This window comes from Oncorhynchus kisutch, linkage group LG26, assembly GCF_002021735.2.
Source record: "Oncorhynchus kisutch isolate 150728-3 linkage group LG26, Okis_V2, whole genome shotgun sequence".
Lineage (NCBI taxonomy): Eukaryota > Metazoa > Chordata > Actinopteri > Salmoniformes > Salmonidae > Oncorhynchus > Oncorhynchus kisutch.
Genome location: NC_034199.2, coordinates 4,389,707 through 4,414,471, shown reverse-complemented (window position 1 = coordinate 4,414,471; position 24,765 = coordinate 4,389,707). Strand labels below are relative to the sequence as shown.

At 41.5% G+C, this 24,765-nt stretch overlaps 1 protein-coding gene across 4 annotated transcripts in view; it reads left to right on the top strand.

Annotated features, from left to right (window-relative positions):
* The window catches only part of si:ch211-269e2.1 (cohesin subunit SA-2), a 41,159-nt gene that overhangs the window by 5,811 nt on the left and 10,583 nt on the right, over positions 1-24,765 (top strand). For 2 of the 4 annotated variants that reach the window (XM_020461855.2, XM_020461856.2), the window contains exons 2-19: positions 305-432; positions 2,389-2,473; positions 3,021-3,185; positions 3,434-3,530; positions 3,698-3,771; positions 7,111-7,182; positions 7,380-7,584; positions 8,289-8,440; positions 8,518-8,591; positions 8,998-9,121; positions 9,552-9,650; positions 12,112-12,191; positions 12,668-12,775; positions 12,889-13,009; positions 13,095-13,212; positions 14,884-14,987; positions 24,104-24,196; positions 24,625-24,711. In XM_020461855.2, coding sequence (XP_020317444.2) covers positions 389-432; positions 2,389-2,473; positions 3,021-3,185; positions 3,434-3,530; positions 3,698-3,771; positions 7,111-7,182; positions 7,380-7,584; positions 8,289-8,440; positions 8,518-8,591; positions 8,998-9,121; positions 9,552-9,650; positions 12,112-12,191; positions 12,668-12,775; positions 12,889-13,009; positions 13,095-13,212; positions 14,884-14,987; positions 24,104-24,196; positions 24,625-24,711 — 1,902 coding nt within the window. In that variant the 5' untranslated portion in view covers positions 305-388. Of the gene's footprint in view, positions 1-304; positions 433-2,388; positions 3,186-3,433; positions 3,531-3,697; positions 3,772-7,110; positions 7,183-7,379; positions 7,585-8,288; positions 8,441-8,517; positions 8,592-8,997; positions 9,122-9,551; positions 9,651-12,111; positions 12,192-12,667; positions 12,776-12,888; positions 13,010-13,094; positions 13,213-14,883; positions 14,988-24,103; positions 24,197-24,624; positions 24,712-24,765 lie in introns of all 4 variants that reach the window. The other 2 variants (XM_031806324.1, XM_020461859.2) reach the window with 2 other exon arrangements.

The window sequence follows — 24,765 nt, the reverse complement described above, 5'->3', positions numbered from 1 at the left end:
TAATGCTACACATTTCGACCGTCTTTTTCAGGCAGTGCTTGTACATCTCAATGGCCCTATAGGCCTCTCTCTCTATTCAACTACAGCTATTATATCTGGTTAATGATATGCTATTATTTGCTTCCCTAAATAAGGCATTGCCCCTTTTATTAAGAGCAATTGCCTGACAGCATGGACATGCTCTTGCCGGTATTTTAAATTTTTATATACCGAATGCACTGCAAGTCTATGGTGTAGTTGTACAGATCTTGTGCATCTGAGGATTTATTGTGATGCAGTATCTGCATGTCTCCCTTTTCAACAGCAACTCTGAAACATCACTGGACACATCTATACTCATAGCTCTACACTGAAACACACACCAGCTCCTGTGGGATGATGTGAAGAGATGATAGCAGAACCTACAGTCACCTCCAGGTCCTCAGTACAGAAGTAAGCAACGTTCTTCTTAACACTATTTCATAGATGGTGTTTTAACTTTCCACTCTCTGAAACCTCTTAATCAAGCTGATTATGGAAAGATGGTAGCCAGGGTGCCTGACTGTTTCTGTTATAAACAATGCAAATGTATTGTCTTAGCAAATAAGACAACAAATTGTCTAAAGCAGAAACAGACTTGCACTCAGGCTAATGCTGTTGTCGTAGCAGTAATATATCTTATGTTGGGATTCAGTCAGTTATAGATGTCCCTAGTAGCTTTCCAGATGTGCACTCAGTTGCGCAGCAGTAGATGGAATAGTTGGGTAGTTGACGATGGGCGGCTCCAGAGAGGGACTTGGTGGTGCTGAAGCCCCCGTATGTATATACACCATAGATTACAACCAAGCAACCCCTAAACTACCCAAGTAAAACATTACTGGTGCCCCACTGGAGTTGACACCTGATATAGAAATTGTTAGATTGCGTGCACTGGAAGACTTCTGTGAACGATCATGCGATGATGGGACATGCCATGCTGGCCAGACAGCATCAGATAAATGGGAAAGAGGGATGCTGTTTCACTCGCTTGGCTGCTTTATCAAAGGTTTGGAATTCTGACCCAGTTTTTTATTTTTTTTATTTAACTAAGCAAGTCCGTTAAGAACAAATTCTTATTTACAATGACGGCCTACCCCGGCCAAACCCTAACCCGGACGACGCTGGGCCAATTGTGCGCCGCTCTATGGGACTCCCAATCACGGCCGGTTGTGATACAGCCTGGAACCGAACCAGGGTTTGTAGTGATGCACTGAGATGCTGTGCCACTCGGGAGCTTGAGTTGTCATGTCAACACAGCTGTCAGTGCTACGAAGCACAACCCGCTATCAGGGTTGAGAGAACAGAGACTAGCACAACAGGAGATGTATACAAATTATTGTACATGGTGAACCCAAACCTCTCCCTGACCAGTTTCAACATGAACTGTGCTAGCTAACATAGCTAGTTTGTTGCTAGCTTGGTTTGCTCATTGCTACAGTAGTTAGCTGCATTGGTGTTTGCATTGTCCGATTTGCTAGCTAGCTAAATTGTACAGGCTGCATTTCTTGTTACATGCTGTTACAATAACCAAACAGTTGGCTAAACAAATCATTTGTGAAACCACAATGTAATGCAGCAGATGGCATGGGGTGAGTTTAGAATCTTCGAACAAGCAGCTTTAATTTGATTGGCTGTTGCATGCCATTTTAATTGTGTTTGAGTTGCTTCATGTAACAGCAAAGTTGCTTGAGATGTCACCTGCAACAGAAATTGTGTGAAAGTTGCTTCATGTAACCCTAGCCTAAAGGCATCAGCCTGCTTCGGTTCGGCTGACTAGGCAAACCGAACGTGTGCTCGCATACTCCCTTAAAAGACCTTCGGTGAAAAAAGCGTTAATAGTACTATTTGTCCATCTTGAGATGCCGTAGTCAGAATTCATCTAAAATAACTGTCATTCCTGTTGATGTTTGCAGAGGAGATTGCGCAATTTTACAGCTTACTAATATGTTTGGTGCCGTATTTAACAAGTGGAAAAATTTAAGCTGAAAACTAGTCGTCTCTTGTTGAATGACAACAAAAACTTAATTGAAGAATCCCTACTTTGGTACCAATCACCAACGGAGGGACATAAGACTTCAGTTACCGACTTCGGCTTGCCTCGAGAAACAAATGTGCTCACGAACAGCCGGAAAAACCCTTATCAAAGACACATTTTTGTTGTTGAAATAACGTCACAAAATGTAATCATAATGATGCCCAAACTGTTTTCGGATGGGAAGCATGCGGACGTCTTAAGGCCTGCCCATAATGCCGGCCCTCTATGCAGAAAATCCACTATCTACAATTGATTAAATACAGGCCTAGGTTAATCATTTTCTGAATAATGCCTTGTGTGGTAGTTGTCCATCATTATCATCTGTGATTTCCCAGTGAGAACTTGGCTGTGGACGCAAACTCCTCTGGAGCTGTCAATCACACAGTGGGCGGAGCCCGGAATGAGAACAGACAGAGTTTGGTGGGTGCTGATAATTTACATATTCCAATCTCACTTCTGGTCATGTAGAACTTCAATGCTGGTCATTTACACATTGTAGAATTTCAATGCTGGTCATTTACACATTGTAGAATTTCAATGCTGGTCATTTACATATAATAGGATCCACAGGAGACTGGTGAGCGAAGGACAGGCTCATAATAATAGCTGGAATGGAGTGATGTGTTTGATTCCATTTATTCAGTTCTAGGGATTATTATGAGCTGTCCTCCCAATTAAGCTGCCACCGGCCGCCTATGATAAGATCTACAATGGCACAGATACATATTACACAGGCTACTTTATAGCCTACTACCAGGATGGGTTGTGCTTTGATTGGGGAACACTGGTGGATACTTTCTTGTTCAGTTAACATGATAATCAGATAAGGATATCAAAAATTGTTTAGTAAAGAATTTACTATGTAGACTTTGGGTACTCAGCCAAGAATGTTCCAGAAACAGTCTGTAAATATTCCTGTTTGGGTGTCTGTGTTTGGTTGTCGGTCTCCCTGTATTTAACCCTTCAGAGAGGGAAGAGGAGGGCACGGGGGGGCTCTGAGAATGCCAAGCGCAGACACACCAAGGTAACCAATGGCAGTCTGGGTCGGGCACAGAACAGACACCTCAAACATGGGGACATTGAGGCCGTCACATTGTTCGAGGTGGTCACCATGGGCAGGAGTGCCATGCAGGTACGAATAAACCCACTGGGCACACACTGGTTGAATCAACATTGTTTCCATGTCATTTTAATGAAATTACAGTGAACCAATGTGGAATAGATGTTGAATTTACGTCTGTGCCTAGTGGGAAGATCTATTTTTTTTGTCATAATAATCCCTCCAACAATGCTGTATGATCTTTAGGACTTGGTCTTGTATCTGACACCTTTGTTTCTACATGTAAAGTGGGAGAGTTTGTCTGTCTGTCTTCCCTGCAGGCTGTAGTTGATGATTGGATTGAGGCGTACATCACAGACAGAGACTCTGGCCTCCTGGACCTCATTAGCTTCTTCATCCAGTGTTCCGGTTGCAAAGGCAAGCACACACACACACACACACACAAAACACCCAACCCTCCCCAACACCCACCAAATGCATACATGATTAGAAGAAGTTAACTATAAGGGAATAAGTCATGTAATGTAGTATGAGGTATTTGAATACAAGTTGTTACATACTGTAGTGCTTGTCACCCTTTCCAGGTTTGGTGACAGCTGAGATGTTCCAAAGCAGGCAGGATGATGTCATGAGGAAGATGGTGGAGGAATTGGATGAGGTGTGGGTTTGGCAGTCATTGTGTCCTCTTCTGTCTACCATCTATATTTGAAGAGTTTTGTTGCAAAATGCAATACCAACCCATTTTTCAACAACAAAAATCTGAAATGCTTATGGGTACCTTTTTGCATGTAAAATATTACTGTTCTCAGAAAGTATATAATAATTGTTTAGCTGTTTATATATCCACTTATTTATGATATGGACATTCCATTCCTGCTATCTCATTAATGTATTGATTTATTTTTTTAAATATAAAAATAATGTGAAAGGGACTGATTGAAATTTACAGTACGGTTACCTGGAGGAAAATGTTCATGCTTTTTCAATTTCAGTCAAGGGAAGGGTTTAGATTTTTTTTAAATCTATAAAAAAAAATCTACTCCAGGGGAGTGCCATGTTTCTCGATGTTTTAGAATTGTGTGTGTGTGCCTGATGCCGCTCCTCACCTCTGATTTTCCACTGGGCGCTTAATATTACTCCTATAGGCTATTTAGTATGGTCTCAATCAAATTATCCATAGGCTATGAAGTGCATGCTCAGAGAAGCACAGAGCAAAGTTGTATTTCTAATAGAGCTTCTGGGATAGTGTATCTAAAACTAGCCTGCCTTACACACTGCAATGAATATTCCAACCCTGAGCCCCGGCCTGCTCTGCTCTTGCTGGTCAAAAGAGGCCTACCTCTTATTCCTATTTAAGAAACAAGAGGCCTACCTGTTTGACAAACAAAGTTAGGCTATAGGCTGCTATATCCATAGATGTCAGTCAATTCCTCCCCCCACCATGTGCTCTTTAAATAGCCTGTATGTCAAGGGCTGTTAAGTTAAAACCAAGACTCTATTTGAGTGGGTATGCCATAGGCCTACTTTTTATGAAAGGAAACAGCAAAAAGCACAGGCCTAACCCTTGTTAGCTTAAGATTTTGATGAAAATAAAACTGATCTGATTATATAAAGTGATCTATAACAGCGCTTTGGTCCGTGATGCTTTAATTATTGTTTCTTTGACACTCTGAGGCTGACTTTGATTGGGAAGTAATCTAATTCTGTCATTATCAATTGATAAAGCTATTAACTTTATGTAAAATAGAAGATGTTTTAACCCAGACAGCTTTTAGGGAAACACTTGTGACCTTCTCTCGTTGGGTTAAGCCACGGAAGAAGAGTAGCCAGCAGTTAAAGCATACATTTGGGGGTGGAAAGGTAGGCCTAACTTTTGAAAGTACCGTGCTCAGATTGCAAACGAGACACACTGATTTGGCATTTGAGAAATAGGATAGATGATAGATTCATGCAATGCTTTTACTTTAAAGGAGATCTTTCTGCCCCTACTCTTGCCCATGGTGGTCTATGAACCCACAACCTTCTGAACTGCGCACTATCAAAATTCCTAAGTTGCCTTGTAATGCTTACAGGACGAAGAACAGTTTCTAAAACGGCATAGCTACAGTGCCTTGCAAAAGTATTCATCCCCCCTTGGCGTTTTTCCTATTTTGTTGCATTACAACCTGTAATTTAAATGGATTTTTATTTGGATTTAATGTAATGGACATACACAAAATAGTCCAACTTGGTGACGTGAAATGAAAAAAATTACTTTAAAAAAAGAATATAAAAAAGGGGTGCATATGTATTCACCCCTAAATAAGATCTGGTGCAACCAATTACCTTCAGAAGTCACATAATTAGTTAAATAAAGTCCATCTGAGTCACATGATCTGTCACATGATCTCATTTTATATATATATATATATATCTGTTCTGAAAGGCCCCAGAGTCTGCAACACCATCAAGCAAGCGGCACCATGAAGACCAATGAGCTCTCCAAACAGGTCATGGACAAAGTTGTGGAGAAGTACAGATCAGGATTGGGTTAAAAAATATCAGACGGAGAACCATTAAATCCATTATAATTATTTTTAAAGAATATGGCACCACAACAAACCTGCCAAGAGTGGCTTCCCACCAAGACTCATGGACCAAGCAAGGAGGGCATTAATCAGAGGCAACAAAGAGACCAAAGATAACCCTGAAGGAGCTGCAAAGCTCCACAGCGGAGATTGGAGTATCTGTCAATAGGACCACTTTAAGCTGTACAGGAAAAAAGCCATTGCTTGAAGAAAAAAAAATAAGCAAACACGTTTGGTGTTCGCCAAAAGGCATGTGGGAGACTACCCAAACATATGGAAGAAGGTACTCAGATGAGACTGAAATTGAGCTTTTAGGCCATCAAGGAAAACCCAACAACTCTCATCACTTGAGACCACCATCCCCACAGTGAAGCATGGTGGTGCAGCATCATGCGTGGGGATGTTTGTCATTGGCAGGGACTGGGAAACTGGTAAGAATTGAAGGCATAATGGATGCCGCTAAATACAGGGAAATTCTTGAGGGGGAACCTGTTTCAGTCTTCCAGAGATTTGAGACTGGGACAGAGGTTCACCTTCCAGCAGGACAATGACTATAAGCATACTGCTAAAGCAACACTCAAACTTTTAAATGTCTTGGAATGGCCTAGTCAAAGCACAGACGTCAATCCAATTGAGAATATGTGGTATGACTTAAAGATTGCTGTACACCAGCAGAACCCATCCAACTTGAAGGTGCTGGAGCGGTTTTGCCTAGAAGAATGGGCAAAAATCCCAGTGGCTAGATGTGCCAAGCTTATAGAGACATACCCGAAGAGACTTGCAGCTGTAATTGCTGCAAAAGGTGGCTTTACAAAGTATTGACTTTTGGGGGGATGAATAGTTATGCACGCTCAAGTTTTCAGTAATTTGTTTTGTCTTATTTCTTGTTTGTTTCACAAAAATAATTTGCATCTTCAAAGTGGTAGTATGTTGTAAATTTAAATGATACTAACCCCCCAAAAATAAATTTTAATTCCAGGTTGTAAGGCAAAAAAATAGGAAAAATGCCAAGGGTGATGAATACTTTCGCAAGCTACTGTAAGGCTCTGGTCTGTCCAAGAAGTGAGGGCTATTTTCTCAGTAGACATGTTTTCTGCTATCCACTTTCTTTCAATTATTATTTTGGGGATAGGGGAGTGTCCTTTTTTTTTGTTTTTTTTTTCAAGTGCTCAGGGAGGGTTAAGGTGAAATATATTTTGCTGACGGGAGGGCAATCCATTTTCATTTCAGAGAGGTCTGATTTTTCTCCATGTAACCTGTATAAATAACGTTTAATCCCTAATTTGTAGTTATTTTTATTTAAAAAAAATATTTGTCTCATTTGTCTGTGTAAACCCTAGCAGTGCTTCAAGATTATGGCAGAGATATATACCGTTTTGCAACAACATGATTATTTTTCTGAAATGAACTCTTAAGTGTGTGTGTGTCAGGGTTCGGGGCTGCAGTATAAAAAATTCCTGGCCTTCCCCTGGATCCTCACAGTCACGTGGCCCATGGACATGGTCAGTTTCAGATACGTATTTACATTTAAGAAATGAAAGCACTTTACAAATCTAGTTCCCCATTTTCATGTTAAGTCCCGCACTTCAAGTTTAGTCAAGTTCAAGTTTTCATAGCTACCAATATTCCCTCACTTAGTTTCCCTCTCTCTGTGTCTCTTTCCATCTCTCTCTGTGTGTTTGTGCGTCTGTCTGTGTAGGACAGTGGGGAATATCCTCTCACCATGTCTGGTCCGTACTGGCGCCGGTTCCGTGGTGAGTTCTGTGAGTTTGTGTCGGTGTTGGTAACCCAGTGTCAATACAATGTGATCTTTGACAGCTACCTCATGGACACACTCATCTCTCTGCTCACCGAGCTGTCCGACTCCCGTGTACGAGCCTTCAGACACACCTGCACATTGGCAGGTAACAAAAACACACACACTGGCAGGTTGCGCGCGCACACACACACCCCCCTGCACTCTGGCAGATGTCACACACGCATGGCAAAGCACCTCTAAAGATGCCCAGGGGGGGGTGTGTGTGTGTGTGTGTGAAATATCAAATGGCTTTATTGTTGACGTCTGAAGTGTGAAACTACTAATGACTCAATAATTCATGCCTTCTGGGAATGTTATAACGTCCGAAAGTTATGGGTTGGAAAGATGGGTGTCAGAAGTATTACAATGTAAATGTACTCTTTAATCTGTCTGCATATTTCAAGATGGTCAAATGAGGGTGCAGTGAGATACCCAATGGGTTGGACAATACTTTTCTCATCAATCAGAAAGAAAAAATATATATCTTTAAACTGGAAATGTTCCAATCCTCTGTTGTTCACACAATGGAAAGATCAAATGCTTTACAATCTAAAAATTGAAAGTGGGCGACAGAGATTTTGAGGCCATGTGGCGAAAAGTGGTATGGGAGCTGGAGATGTGGGTCTTGGGAGGTGTGATGTAGTTGATGTTTGTATGATGTTGTCGTTTGTATGTGTATGTTTTGTATTTATAAAAGAAAGTATTTAATCATATTAAAAAAAGAGCGCAATAGAGCAAGGAGATGCAGCTGTAGCAACCTCCACCGGGATGTTGAATCTGTATGACCTCCTCCTGTTGTGACCCCCATAGCAATGAAGTTGCTAAGCTCTCTGATTGGAGTAGCCCTTAGTCTGAGTGTGAGTATAGAGAACAGCCAGAGACTGGGCGAGGTGGAGAGAACCAAGACATCAGGAAGACGCAACTCACCAAGACTGGAGAGAATACACAGGAAGACCACAGAGGTGAGTGTGTGTGTCAGTGCAGGTGTGTGTATGTGTGTGTGTTATGTCACACCACATTTTACATGTAACTGCTTCAGCTGCAGGATAGGAGGGTGGAGATAGAGAACATGATGGATGCCATATTCAAAGGAGTCTTCCTGAAGAGATACCGGTAAGCATGCTATTTACTCTACTCACCCCATTTGTGTTTTCAATCAGACCTGGATTGAAATATTTATTATATCTCTTTCAAATGCATTTTTGAAATAAGTATTTAGACAGTTGACGTAGACTATTGCATGTAGTGTATTACATCTACAGTAAGTTTGGACACACCTACTCATTCAAGGATTTTTCTTAATTTTTACTATTTTCTACATTGTAGAACAATAGTGAAGACATCAAAACTATAAAATAACACATGGAATCTTGTAGTAATCAAACAAGTGAGATTCTTTAAAGTAGCCACCCTTTGCCTTAATGACAGCATTGCACACTCTTGGCATTCTAGGTGTGTCAACTTTTGACTGATACTGTACTTGTAATAAAAGTAATTGTTTATATTTTGTCTTCTGTAGGGATGTGCTCCCAGAGATCCGGTCCATGTGTATGGAAGAGCTGGCTGTATGGATGAAACTTTACAGTCCAGTGTTTCTGACTGACAGCTACCTCAAATACATGGGCTGGATGATGCATGACAAGGTAAGCAACAACAACCACCACAACAAAAACATGTAGCCTGCACAAAGACACATTTAGTTAGGAGTCTTGATTAATTAACTTTTAGCTTAACCATCTTTACTTGCAGAAACAAAGGCTTGTTGAAGTTTTAAGTCAGTGTATCCTTTTGTGTAATTTGTTTTCCGTTAGAACACGTTATTTTGTTGTCACAATTGCAGAATCTAACCAGATGTTGCAAGGTGTTAGCTGATGTCACTCTCCCTGAGCTCTAAAGTTAACTGCTCAAGGTGTGACAGGATAGCTTCTTGGTTTGCAGTTCTCTTCAAGTGACGATGTGTTGTGCAGAGGATGCTGGGATCATGTCCTGGCTGAGGAGGACAGGGACAGAATTCCCTCTGTTACACATAAATACAATTTTAAACTGTACACACACTCTTCCCCCTACCCCTAGCTACCTGACGTGCGTCTGAAGTGTGTGTTGGGGCTACAGGGTCTGTATGGAGACCCGCTCCTCCTGCCCAAACTAGACCTCTTCAACAGCCGCTTCAAGGTACAGTGTGTGTATATGTGTATACAGTACATGTGCCTGCGCACGACCCAGTGTGTGTGTGTGAGTATACTGTATGTGCGTGCTTGCCTGTGTGTGTTTGTGTGGGTAGATGCATGCGTGTTAAATGGGCAATCCGCTGTTGCTACGTGTATTTAACACTACCGTTCAAAGTTTGGGGTCACTTTGACATTTCCTAGTTTTTTTAAAGAAAAGCAATGTTTTTGTCCATTTTAAAATAACATAAGTGATCAGAAATACATTGTTAATGTTGTAAATGACTATTATAGCTGGAAACGGCAGATTTTCTTTATGGAATATCGACATAGGCAGACAGAGGCCCGTTATCAGCAACCATCACTCCTGTGTTCCAATGGCACGTTGTGTTAGCTAATCCAATTTTATCATTTTTAAAAGGCTAATTGATCATTAGAAATATGTAACTACAAATACCTAGGTGTCTGGCTAGACTGCAAAATCTCCTTCCAGCCTCATATTAAACATCTCAAATCGAAAATCAAATCTAGAATCGGCTTTCTATTTCACAACAAAGCTTCCTTCACTCACGCCGCCAAACTTACCCTAGTAAAACTGACTATCCTACCGATCCTCGACTTCGGCGATGTCATCTACAAAATAGCTTCCAACACTCAGCAACTGGATGCAGTCTATCACAGTACCATCCGTTTTATTACCAAAGCCCCTTATACCACCCATCACTGCAACCTGTATGCTCTAGTCGGCTGGCCCTCGCTACATATTCGTCGCCAGACCCACTGGCTCCAAGTCATCTATAAGTCTATGCTAGGTAAAGCTCCACCTTATCTCAGCTCACTGGTCACGATAACAACACCCACCCATAGCACGCTCTCCAACAGGTATATCTCACTGGTCATCCCCGTAGCCAACACCACCTTTGGCCGCCTTTCCTTCCAGTTCTCTGCTGCCAGTGACTGGAACTCATTTCAAAAATCGCTGAAGCTGGAGACTTATATTTCCCTCACTAACTTTAAACATCAGCTAACCGATCACTGCAGCTGTACATAGCCCAGCTGTAAATAACCCACCCAATTTACCTACCTCATCCCAATATTGTTTTTATTTACTTTTCTTCTCTTTTGCACATCAGTATTTCTACTTGCACATCATCTGCTCATCTATCACTCCAGTGTTAATTTGCTAAATTGTAATTACTTCGCTGCTATGGCCTATTTATTGCCTTACCACCTCATGCCATTTGCAAACACTGTATATAGTCTTTTCTTTTTTCATTTTTTTTTCTATTGTGTTATTGACTGTACGCTTGTTTATTCCATGTGTAACTCTGTTTGTGTCGCATTGCTTTTCTTTATCTTGGCCAGGTCGCTGTTGTAAATGAGAATTTATTCTCAACTAGCTTACCTGGTTAAATAAAGGTGAAATAATACAAATATATGGCATATTTGGGGCCTCCCGGGTGGCGCAGTGGTCTAAGGCACTCCTGCACAGTGCTAGCTGTGCCACCAGAGACTCTGGGTTTGAGCCCAGGCTCTGTCGCAGCCGGCTGCGACCGGGAGGCCCATTGTCCTAGCGTCGTCCGGGTTAGCGAGGGTTCGGCCGATATCCTTGTCTCATCGTGCACTAGCGGCGACTCTGGCGGGCCGAGCGCAGTGCGCGCTGACCAGGTCGCTAGGTGTACGGTGTTGCCTCCGACACATTGGTGCGGCTGGCTTCCAAGTTGGATGCGCGCTGTGTTAAGAAGCAGTGCGGCTTGGTTGGGTTGTGTTTCGGAGGACACATGGCTCTCGACCTTCGCCTCTCCCGAGTCCGCTCAGGAGTTATAGCGACAAGACAGTAACTACTAACAATTGGATACCACGAAATTGGGGAGAAAAAAAATATATATGTCCTATTTATTGCCTACTCTTCTACATTTCCACACACTGTACATAGAGTTTTGTCTATTGTGTTATTGACTATACGTTTGTTTGTGTAACTCTGTTGTTTTTGTCGCACTGCTTTGCTTTATCTTGGCCAGGTCGCAGTTGTAAATGATAACTTGTTCTCAACTGGCCTACCTGGTTCAATAAAGGTGAAAAGAAATGTAAAAAATTAAATTAAGCTGGTTGACAATGTCAAGAGTGTGCAAAACTGTCATCAAGGCTAAGGGTGGTGTCTTTGAAGAATCTAAAATCTAAGATATATATTTTGATTTGTTTTAACTCTATTTTGTTTACTACATTATTTCATATGTGTTATATCAGTGTTGATGTTTTCACTATTCTACGATGTATAAAATAGTCAAAATAAAGGGAAACCCTGGAATGATTAGTTGTGTCCAAACTTTTGACTGGTACTGTGTGTGTGTGTGTGTGTGTGTGTGTGTGTGTGTGTGTGTGTGTGTCAGCTTTATTCTAAAACAGAGGCTCCGTTGTCATTTCAACTGCAGATTTCCCCTTTTAACTGTGCTATCTGATCTCTACAGGACAGGATGATCTCTATGACTCTGGACAAGGACCACGAGGTGGCAGTTCAGACCCTGAGACTACTCATACTCATCTCCCAGTGAGTCATTGTCTCTCTTTTACACACACAAACACACAAATTATCCAGAGACATATACAGTATTTATTGAGTTTGGTCATTGCTGTTTCTGTCTGAACATTCAGAGAGCGTCCAGAATCTCCTCTGTTGTTAGGTTATAATTGATGCTTTTGAGTTGCGCTGTTTATTTCTGAAGGCTTTTAAATCCTCAAATGTCGAGTGAAAGTGAATATGAAATGTGTTGACAGCACAACACAGAGACTTGGATACACATTATCACGAATGCCACTCGGTCAAAATGACTGTTCAATTCGCTGCTTGTTTGCAGCGGGTCATTTCACGGGGAATTGTCGGAGGTGCAAAAGTTTGAGGATAAAGGTGCTAATATGACATCCATTCTAAAATACTTAATCAACTTCCCCTCCTCTTTGGCCATTGCCCCTTCTTTCCTTTTCTTTCTCTCTCCAACCCCCCCCCCCCCTTCCCCTACTTCTCAGGTCAGCTGATGAGGTTATAAATCCTGAGGACTATAAGCAGCTGTTCCAGTTGGTGTACTCCTCACATCGTCCTCTGGCTACCACCGCAGGAGAGCTGCTCTACACACGGTCAGTGCAGTGGGTTGGCCATAGACCATATACATTAGCTGGGGTATCTATAATAGTGAGAGTAAGTGAATGGGGGCCAGAGTCACTGGTGACATTCTCATCTCTGCTGTTAGGTTGCTCAGCTCCCCTACTCCGGCACCTGACCTCAGAGAGGGGGCGAGTGAGCAGGACACACACACACAGCTGACGACAGCCAGAGTGAGGGCTCTGCTGCACTTCTACCAGGACAGTGAGGTAAGAGAAAGTGCCTGTGTGTTGGTATGTATTCTGTTTCTACATCAGCACAGGTGGACAGTGAATGTGTGTATTCTCTTTCTAGCTCCATCAGCATGTAGTATACCTGGTAGACAGTCTGTGGGACTGTGCTGGTGCCATGCTGAAGGACTGGTCATCTCTTACCTCGTTACTGCTACAGGACCCCTCCACTCAGGATGCAGGTCAGTGTGTGTCAGGGTTTCCGTCAGCCGGTAACAGCCGGCATTTGGCCGCAAAAATTATAATGAAAAGCCGATAAATAAAATTGTAGTTGGTCAAAATAAATCCCAGATTTGGCTTCCTATCATACTCCTTTTGTGCTGCCTGACATGCCCGCTCCTGCTGCTGAGGAAAGTGAGAGAGGAGCCCTGGCCTTGGCTACTGTTGATTGTGAAGATGGAGGCATCTTTCCTTGACGTAAACAAAAATTGGAGGAAAAAGAGTATGCCGAAAGATAGTACAGTATGGTTTAGAAACTCGGTGGTATGCCTATAGTGAAACGCCTACAAGGGGAATGTCTGAGAAGAATGTTGGCGTTGCCAAATGCAGACTACTGTGTGCAACTCGCTATCCAGGTAGGATGTACATTTTGGAACTTTTATTTATTTTTGTATTTATAATTTATTTTATTATTATTATTGTATAGCATTGTTATTGTAGGTTTGTTTATTCATCTAATTCAGTTGAAATATACAAAATGAGTTTTGTTTCATTCTGTTGAGACATTTTTGTTGTCGAAATTAAATTTGATTTGTCTTTTTTAAATGATGTGGTCCGTATATAGTTAAGTTACAAGTAGGCCTGTTGTAGAATAAATATTATTGATCTCAGCCTATTGATGTCATTTGTTGGGTACGGTAGGCACTAGCCTTTTGTTGGTAATTGCAATATAGCCTGTTCCAAACTTAACTAGTTCATAAGTGTTTTGTTTCATTCTGTTGAGCCATTTTCTTTGGCTAAAATAAGTTCCAACTAATGTTTGCCGCAATATAATAAATGCTCATATTTTCCCTATAAACAATAGCTTGGCTTGCCTTTTGATATTGTACGTTTTGGTGTGGCTATTCAGCTGTTGCTTCACTAACTTTTTCTCCATTTCGTCCGCACTATTCACCATCATTTCCGACCTCGTCCCTTCGTCCAAAATCTTTGCCAGGCTTCGCTTGCCCCGCCATCCTCTTGTTTTGAATCTGAAGCACTTCCGGGTCACAATTTTTTGGGGAATACTTCGTAATGAGAGTCCTGTCCTGTAATTAATCATTTAATTTTTTTTTAAATATACACACTTATTGACATCTTATACTAGTTATTAAACAATAATTTCTTAAAGTAATTATGTGATTTATTTTAATTAGATTTTCAAGCCTACATGTTTAACAATGTGTGTGTACTCCAATGACTATGTTGTGCTCCTATCATCTTTCAACACCCCTGTAGTTCTTTGCTTACACCCACACTCTGAGCCACATGACATCAGCATCTGATTTAGAACTGGGAAAACCAGGGATGGTGTCCAGAATGGCACCCTAATATGGAATATTAGCCAGGGAATAGTGCTGTTTTGAATAAATGGGGTCTATTGCTCTCTCCTTGGTTAATCTCTCAGCTCTCTCAGGTTTAGCCTTCAAAGGGAGTTTTAACTTGCAGTCACGTTTAACCTAACGCACAACTGAGCGCTAAACTAGCAACGGTTTCATATTTGTTCTAATCCCCAGCTAAATTAGCCTATGCTAAGTGACAGAGCAATAGCACCAGAGGATATATGCAGAGTGCAAAAGCTGTCTGTCCTGTAACATGCATTTGTGTGTTTGTTTCTATGTGTGCATCATATCATATGATGTGTGTGTCCTCAGATCTGAGTGCTGGAGAGCAGTCTCTGGTTGTAGAGTTATTGGTGGCATCAGTGCGTCAGGCAGTAGAGGGACCCCTGCTGGCGGGAAGGAGCACATGCAAGAAGGTCAGTGTGTTGGAGAGGCTGAAGTGCAATTACCATTATCACCCATTCTTCTTGACGTATGGACTTGTTTACTAACCCACAAGGATTTAAGAACATTGGATTGGTAATAGTGTATACCATATTTATTACACCTCCAACCTAACGCTTTGAGTAAAGTGCACTCTTTGGGGAGATGATTAGGGAGTCAGACCGCAGCGTAGAACTGCCCCGTTTGAAAATGCTTCTTTCACATGATTGGATAGGTAAATGCTGGATGAAACCCTTGCTTTTAGTTGTATCTGTGATTATGTTTTTGGCCTTAAAATATGAACTCAGCAAAAAAAAGAAATGTCTGATCACTGTCAACTGCATTTATTTTCAGCAAACTTAACATGTGTAAATATTTGTATGAACATAACAAGATTCAACAACTGAGACATAAACTGAACAAGTTCCACAGACCTGTGACTAACAGAAATGGAATAATGTGTCCTGAACAAAGGGGGGGGGGGTTCAAAATCAAAATAACAGTCAGTATCTGGTGTGGCCACCAGCTGCATTAAGTACTGCAGTGCATCTCCTCCTCATGGACTGTACCAGATTTGCCAGTTCTTGCTGTGAGATGTTACCCCACTCTTCCACCAAGGCACCTGCAAGTTCCCAGACATTTCTGGGGGGAATGGCCCTAGCCCTCACCCTCTGATCCAACAGGTCCTAGACGTGCTCAATGAGATTGACATCCGGGCTCTTCGCTGGCCATGGCAGAACACTGACATTCCTGTCTTGCAGGAAATCACGCACAGAACGAGCAGTATGGCTGGTGGCATTGTCATGCTGGAGGGCCATGTCAGGATGAGCCTGCAGGAAGGGTAGCACATGAGGGGGGAGGATGTCTTCCCTGTAACGCACAGCGTTGAGATTGCCTGCAATGACAACGAGGTCAGTCCGATGATGCTGAGACACACCGCCCCAGACCATGATGGACCCTCCACCTCCAAATCGATTCCGCTCCAGAGTACAGGCCTCGGTGTAATGCTCATTCCTCCAACGATAAACGCGAATCCGACCATCACCTCTGGTTAGACAAATCCGCGACTCTAATTAGTGTGTGTGTGTATATATATATATATATATATATATATATATATACGGTTGAAGTTTACATACACCTAAGCCAAATACATTTAAACTCAGTTTTTCACAATTCCTGACATTTAATCAGAGTAAAAAATTCCCTGTCTTAGGTCGGTTAGGGTCACCACTTTATTTTAAGAATGTGAAATGTCAGAATAATAGTAGAGAGAAGGATTTATTTCCCCCAAAAATTAATCACAGTCTCAGTGGGTCTGAAGTTTCCATACTAATTGAGTGTATTTTGTATTATTGCCTTTAAATTGTTTAACTTGGGTCAAACATTTCAGGTAGCCTTCCACAAACTTCCCACAATAAGTTGGGTGAATTCTGGCCCATTCCTCCTGACAGAGCTGGTGTAACTGAGTCAGGTTTGTAGGGGTTTGTAGGCCTCCTTGCTCACAAATGCCTTTTCAGTTCTGCCCAGGATTGAGGTTTGAGGTCAGTGTTTTGTGATGGCCACTCAAAAACCTTGACTTTGTTGTCCTTAAGCCATTTTGCCACAACTTTGGAAGTATGCTTGGGGTCATTGTCCATTTGGAAGACCCATTTGCGGCCAATCTTTAACTAACTGGTGTCTTGAGATGTTGCTTCAATATATCCACATAATTTTCCTTTCTCACGATGCCATCTATTTTGTGACGTGCACAAGTCCCTCCTGCAGCAAAGCACCCTCACAACATGATGCTGCCACCCCCGTGCTTCATGGTTGGGATAGTGGTGTTTGGCTTCCAAACATAATGATGGTCATTATGGACAAACGGTTCTATTTTTGTTTCATCAGACCAGAGGACATTTCTCCAAAAATGTGCAGTTGCAAACAGTAGTCTGGCTATTTTATGGCGGTTTTGGAGCAGTGGCTTTTTCCTTGCTGAGCGGCCTTTCAGGTTATGTCAATATAGGACTTGTTTTACTGTGGATATAGATACTTTTGTACCGGTTTCCTCCAGCATCTTCACAAGGTCCTTTGCTGCTGTTCTGGGGATTGATTTGCACTTTTTGTCATTAAAGTAAGTTCATCTCTAGGAGACAGAACGCGTCTCCTTCCTGAGCGGTATGACAGCAGTGTGGTCCCATAGTGTTTATACTTGCGTACTATTGTTTGTACAGATGAACGTGGTACCTTCAGGCGTTTGGAAATTGCTCCCAAGGATGAACCAGACTTGTGGAGGTCTACAATAGTTTTTCTGAGGTCTTGGCTGATTTTCCCATGATGTCAAGCAAAGAGGCACTGAGTTTGAAGGTAGGTCTTGAAATACATCCACAAGTACACCTCCAATTGACTCAAATGATGTCAATTAGCCCATCAGAAGCTTCTAAAGCCATGACATAATTTTCGGAAATTTTCCAAGCTGTTTAAAGGCATAGTCAACTTAGTGTATGTAAACTTCTGACCCACTGGAATTGTGATACAGTGAAATAATCTGTCTGCGAAAAATTACTTGTGTCATGCACAAAGTAGATGTCCTAACCGTCTTGCTAAAACTATAGTTTGTTAACAAGAAATTGTGGAGTGGTTGAAAAATGAGTTTTAATGACTGTAATGTAAACTTCTGACCTCATGTAGATTTCTATACATTTTTTCCTCAAATGTCAACAATGTTTTTATTTTATTTGACCTTTATTTAACTAGGCAAGTCAGTTTTTAAGAACAAATTCTTATTTTCAATGACGGCCTAGGAACAGTTGGTTGGCTGCCTGTTCAGGGGCAGAACGACAGATTTGTACCTTGTCAGCTCGGGGGTTTGAACTTGGAACCTTTCGGTTACTAGTCCAACGCTCTAACCACTAGGCTACCCTACCGATTCAAAACATTTGGCTCCAATGAACTGACCGGGCTGCGCCAACATGCTTATAGCCTTGCTAGGACTTTCTTATATATATATATAGGGCTGTTATTATTTCTATTAATATGATCCATCTGTTTTTTTTCTGAATATTTCCATATTATTTGGTTAGCTACAGTGGGGCAAAAAAGTATTTAGTCAGCCACCAAATCCAGAAAATCACATTGTAGGATTTTTAATGAATTTATTAGCAAATTATGGTGGAAAATAAGTATTTGGTCAATAACAAAAGTTTCTCAATACTTTGTTATATACCCTTTGTTGGCAATGACAGAGTTCAAATGTTTTCTGTAAGTCTTCACAAGGTTTTCACACACTGTTGCTGTCACGCCCTGGTCTTCGTATTTTGTGTTTATATATTTATTTGGTCAGGCCAGGGTGTGACATGGGGTTATTTTGTGTTGTGTTGTGGTATTGGGGGTTTTAGTAGGTATTGGGATTGTGGCTGAGTAGGGGTGTCTAGCATAGTCTATGGCAGCCTGAGGTTCTCAATCAGTGTCGGGTGATTCTCGTTGTCTCTGATTGGGAACCATATTTAGGTAGCCTGGGTTGCACTGTGTGTTTGTGGGTGTTTGTGGGTGATTGTTCCTGTCTCTGTGTTAGTTGTCACCAGACAGGCTGTATAGGTTTTCACATTTCCGTTTGTTGTTTTTGTATGTTTCGTATTTATCGTCATTAAAGATGTCTCGATTTAACCACGCTGCATTTTGGTCCGACTCTCCTTCGACGGAAGAAAGCCGTAACAGTTGCTGGTATTTTGGCCCATTCCTCCATGCAGATCTCCTCTAGAGCAGTGATGTTTTGGGGCTGTTGCTGGGCAACATGGACTTTCAACTCCCTCCAAAGATTTTCTATGGGGTTGAGATCTGGAGACTGGTTAGGCCACTCCAGGACCTTGAAATGCTTCTTATGAAGCCACTCCTTCGTTGCCCGGGCGGTGTGTTTGTCATGCTGAAAGACCCAGCCACGTTTCATCTTCAATGCCCTTGCTGATGGAAGGAGGTTTTCACTCAAAATCTCACGATACATGGCCCCATTCATTCTTTCCTTTACACGGATCAGTCGTCCTGGTCCCTTTGCAGAAAAACAGCCCTAAAGCATGATGTTTCCACCCCCATGCTTCACAGTAGGTATGGTGTTCTTTGGATGCAACTCAGCATTCTTTGTCTTCCAAACACGACGAGTTGAGTTTTTACCAAAAAGTTATATTTTGGTATCATCTGACCATATGACATTCTCCCAATCTTCTTCTGGATCATCCAAATGCTCTCTAGCAAACTAGACGGGCCTGGACATGTACTGGCTTAAGCAGGGGGACACGTCTGGCACTGCAGGATTTGAGTCCCTGGCGGCGTAGTGTGTTACTGATGGTAGGCTTTGTTACTTTGGTCCCAGCTCTCTGCAGGTCATTCACTAGGTCCCCCCGTGTGGTTCTGGGATTTTTGCTCACGGTTCTTGTGATCATTTTGACCGCATGGGGTGAGATCTTCTGTGGCGCCCCAGACCGAGGGAGATTATCAGTGGTCTTGTATGTCTTCCATTTCCTAATAATTGCTCCCACAGTTGATTTCTTCAAACCAAGCTGCTTACCTATTGCAGATTCAGTCTTCCCAGCCTGGTGCAGGTCTACAATTTTGTTTCTGGTGTCCTTTGACAGCTCTTTGGTCTTGGCCATAGTGGAGTTTGGAGTGTGACTGTTTGAGGTTGTGGACAGGTGTCTTTTATACTGATAACAAGTTCAAACAGGTGCCATTAATACAGGTAACGAGTGGAGGACAGAGGAGCCTCTTAAAGAAGAAGTTACAGGTCTGTGAGAGCCAGAAATCTTGCTTGTTTGTAGGTGACCAAATACTTATTTTCCACCATAATTTGCAAATAAATTCTTTAAAAATCCTACAATGTGATTTTCTGGATTTTCATAGTTGAAGTGTACCTATTGATGAAAATTACAGGCCTCATCTTTTTAAGTGGGAGAACTTGCACAATTGGTGGCTGACAATACTTTTTTACCCCACTGTATATATGGGGCATACAACAATCTCAGCTCTGTAGATTTTAGCTGCAAAGAGACAATCCCTTTAACGTGTACGCTGAGAGTCGGGAAGCAAGTACAGCGAGGGACTAATTTAATAGATAAACGAACATGGACGAAACAAGAAACACGAACAGCGTACATGCATGGAACAGAAACAATAACGCCTGGGGAAGGAACCAAAGGGAGTGACAGATATAGGGAAGGTAATCAAGAAGGTGATGAAGCCCAGGTGTGTCTGAGGTGCTGATGGTGACAGGTGTGCGTAATAATGAGCACCCAGGTGACCTAGAGCGCCAGAGAGGGGGTATACTGTACATGACAATGTCTAGATAATTTATTCTGTTATCGCCCCTATGTAGGTGTTTTCTGGCCACAGGTTCAGAAATGGTAAAAGAATCACAACATTCACTTAAAATTAACCTTGTAAATTGCAGTGTTGGGCGATTTGGAAAGCCATAAGTCAATAAATAATATAATACTCGTAGGAAAGCTCATGATCTGTGCATACTATACGATTAGAAAGGTTAAAAATGTATGTAAAACATCACAGCACAATTAAAATATATGGCACATTGAAACCAAATGAGGGTGGTCTATGGTGATACAGTAGGTGGGATGTGCTGAGAGTGGCTGAGGGTTGGGATTAAAGAGTTTATGTTCAGTAATGTATTATTGTTATGGGACTGCTTTATATAAAAGTACCATGTATGCAAAATGTGTATGTACCAGTCAAAAGTTGACACAACTACTCATTCAAGGGTTTTTCTTTATTCTTTTTATTTTTTTTAATTGTTGAATAATAGTAAGACATCAAAACTATGAAATAACACATGGATCATGTAGTAATCAAAATTGTTAAACACGTTAAAAAACATTTTATATTTGGTATTCTTCAAAGTAGCCACCTTTTGCCTTGACAGCTTTGTACACTCTTGGCATTCTCTCAACTAGCTTAATGAGGTAGTCACCTGGAATGCATTTCCCACATATGCTGAGCACTTATTGGCTACTGTTTCTTCAGTCTGTGGCGCAACTCACCCCAAACCAACTCCTTTGGGTTGAGGTCGGGTGATTGTGGAGGCCAGGTCATCTGATGCAGCACTCAATCACTCTCCTTCTTGGTCAAATAATAGCAATTACACAGCCTTGAGGTGTGTTTTGGGTCATTGTCCTATTGAAAAACAAATGATAGTCCCACCAAGCGCAAACCAGAGGAAATGGCGTATCGCTGCAGAATGCTGTGTTAGCCATGCTGGTTAAGTGTGCCTTGACTTCTAAATATATCACTGACAGTGTCACCAGCAAAGCACCATAACACCTCCTCCATGCTACACGGTGAGAACCACAGATGCAGAGATCATCCGTTCACCTACTCTGCGTCTCACGAAGACACACAAAGACATCTCAAATTTGGACTGATCAGACCAAAGGACAGATTTCCACCGGTCTAATAATGTCCATTGCTCGAGTTTCTTGGCCCAAACTAGTCTCTTCTTCTTATTGGTGTCCTTTTAGTAGTGGTTTCTTTGCAGCAATTTTACCATGAAGGCCTGATTCACGCCGTCTCTTCTGAACAGTTGATGTCTGTTACTTGAACTCTGTGAAGCATTTATTTGGGCTGCAATCTGAGGTGCAGTTAATTGCCGATTTCTGAGACTGGTAACTAATGAATTTATCCTCTGCAGCAGAGGTTTGAGTTTGAGTTAATTTTTTATTTTTTACAGGGACAGTGCACATTAATCAACGTTTCAGTAAAAGTGCCGGTTTTAGCCAGCTGGCTAATTTTCAACCGCAGTCCCTGGGCAGGTTATTAAAAACAATTACAATATAGACAATAGCAACATAGAACAGGCAAGACATAGCAACATAGGACAAGCAAGACATAGCATACAGACAGAGCAACATAGGACAAGCAATATGTAGCATACAGACAGAGCAACATAGAACAAAAAGCAGCAAGACAAAATTCATAAAAGCAACAAAGTGTTTCCACACCTCACAAGCTACAGACAACATGGAAAGCGGCAACACACAGCTAGGGACCTTGTTCACAAATCTGATTGACCTTTAGCCATGTCTTCAAGCATTTTGTGAAAGTGTGATATGTGGTGCAGTTATGTGTGTCTGATGGCAGTGTATTCCAGACATGGGAAGCTCTCACAGAGAATGCAGATTTACTAAAGGTGCTTTTCCTTAGGGGAACTATACAGTCACCTCTCATGGCAGACCTTGTGGATCTGCTGCCATATGTCTGGGTTTTCTGTTTAACAAAAAATATTGAGTGGAGGGGGAGCCAGGCCATTAAGGATCTTGAATACAAGACATGCGTCGGTGTATTGCACAAGATTTTCCCAACTCAAGAGCTCATGCTTTCTAAGGATGTGACAATGATGATGGCTATTGGGCTTCCTATCAAGCACTTTGAGAGCCTGTTTGTAGACAGACTGAATAGGTTTCTCTGGGTCTTCCTTTCCTGTGGCGTTCCACATGAGAGCCAGTTTCTTCATAGCGCTTGATGGTTTTTGCGACTGCACTTAAACTTTCAAAGTTCTTGAAATGTTCCACATTGACTGACCTTCATGTCTTTAAAGTAATGATGGATTGTCACTTTTCTTTACTTATTTGAGCTGCTCTTGCCATAATATGGACTTGGTCTTTTACCAAATAGGGCTGTCTTCTGTATACCATCCCTACCTTCTCACAACACAACTGATTGGCTCAAACACGTTAAGAAGGAAAGAAATTCCACAAATGAACTTTTCACAAGGTACACCTGTTAATTGAAATGCATTCCAGATGACTACCTCTTGGTTGAGAGAATGCCAAGAGTGTGTAAAGTTGTCATCAAGGAAAAGGGAGGCTACTTTGAAGCATCTGAAGTCTAAAATACATTTGGATTTGTTTAACACTTTTTTTTGTTCTTTTTTTTGTTGAATGAAGACAGTCTTGAAAATAGAACAGACTAGTTCAGTTGAGATTATAAACTGTTTAGAATAGATGCCTTTTAAAGAGTTGATCCATAATAACAGTACACATTTAATACGTAAATGTTTCTGAAAGACATCTAAACCGATTTTGCTTTGGGGTATTGTGCATTTTTTTCAATTCAATATTAGAAGACTGATATTAGATTTTGATATCTTTACTATTATTCTACAATGTAAAAAAAATAAAGAAAAACCCTGGAATGAGTAGGTGTATCCAAACTTTTGACTGGTATGTGGGACTGCAAAACAACAGTCTCAACATTGACAGTGAAGAGGTGACTCTGGGATGCTGCCCTTCTAGGCAGAGTTGCAAAGTAAAAGCTGTACCTCAGACTGGCCAATAAAAATAAAATATTAAGATGGGGAAAAATAACACAGACACTGGACTGAGGAACTCTGCCTAGAAGGCCAGCGTCCCGGAGTCGCCTCTTCACTGTTGACATTGAGACTGGTGTGTTGCCGGTACTATTTAATGAAACTGCCAGTTGAGGACTTGTGAGGTGTCTGTTTCCTCAAACTAGACACTCTAATGAACTTGTCCTCTTGCTCAGTTGTGCATCAGGGCCTCCCACTCCTCTTTCTATTCTGTCTATTCTATTCTGAGCCAGTTTGTGCTGTTCTGTGAAGGGAGTAGTACACAGCGTTGTACCAGATCTTCAGTTTCTTGGCAATTTCTTGCATGGAATAGCCTTCATTTCTCGGAACAAGAATAGACTGACAAGATACTCAACTCTTTTAAAGAAGGCCAGTTTTGTTTTCAGCTGTGCTAACATAATTGCAAAAGGGTTTTCTAATGATCAATTAGCCTTTTTAAAATGATAAACTTGGATGAGCTAACACAGCGTGCCATTGGAACACAGGAGTGATGGTTGCTGATAATGGGCCTCTGTAGGCCTGTGTAGATATTCCATAAAAAATCTGCTGTTTCCAGCTACAATAGTTATTTACAAATCAATTTGATGTTATTTTAATGGACGAAAATGTTGCTTTTCTAAAACAAGGACATTTCTAAGTGACCCCAAACTTTTGAACAGTGGTGTATGCAGTTTTTGTAATATTGTGTATGGGTGGTGGATGGGTTAATAATAGATATATATATATATTCAAATCTTGTAAATGTAACACTGTTTTTGACAGGTGGTAAGTGCCAGAGAAAAAAAGTCTCAGGTAGATGACTGTGGCAGACTCACTGAACACTTCCTCAAGGTACTGCCACAGTTGCTGATTAAGGTAAGAACATATACATGCGCGCACACACACACACACACACACACACACACACACACACACACACACATTAAAACACATTCTTTCATGGGAACATACTACACCAGTGCAGGAGGGCTGGTGATGACAGGAAGGATGGCGATGACATTGATGATAATGCTGCTACTGATGATGGTTAAGAGAATGACAATAATGATTGATATGACACTTTTTTTATCCTCCTGCTAGTTAAGATCTGTTAAGGCTACTGCCACTAGAGGGCATTTACAATCCAGCAGGTGACCGGTTATATTCCGTCTAACAATCTCACAACTAACATGGCTTTTGCTACAATGAACCAACTGGTGTGCAGACTAATCAAAACAATGATGATGATGATGATGATGGTTGTGATAATTGTGATATGATGATTGTGATAATTATATTCCTAGTATTCAGGGAGCCCAGAAACTGTGGCATCTCTTTTGAAGATACCTCAGTACTTACACCCAGATTCGCCAAATGCAGAATTCCCACAGGTCAGCTTACTTGAAAATGTGTTTATAGCCAGCCAGCACTTTTACATTGTTCTT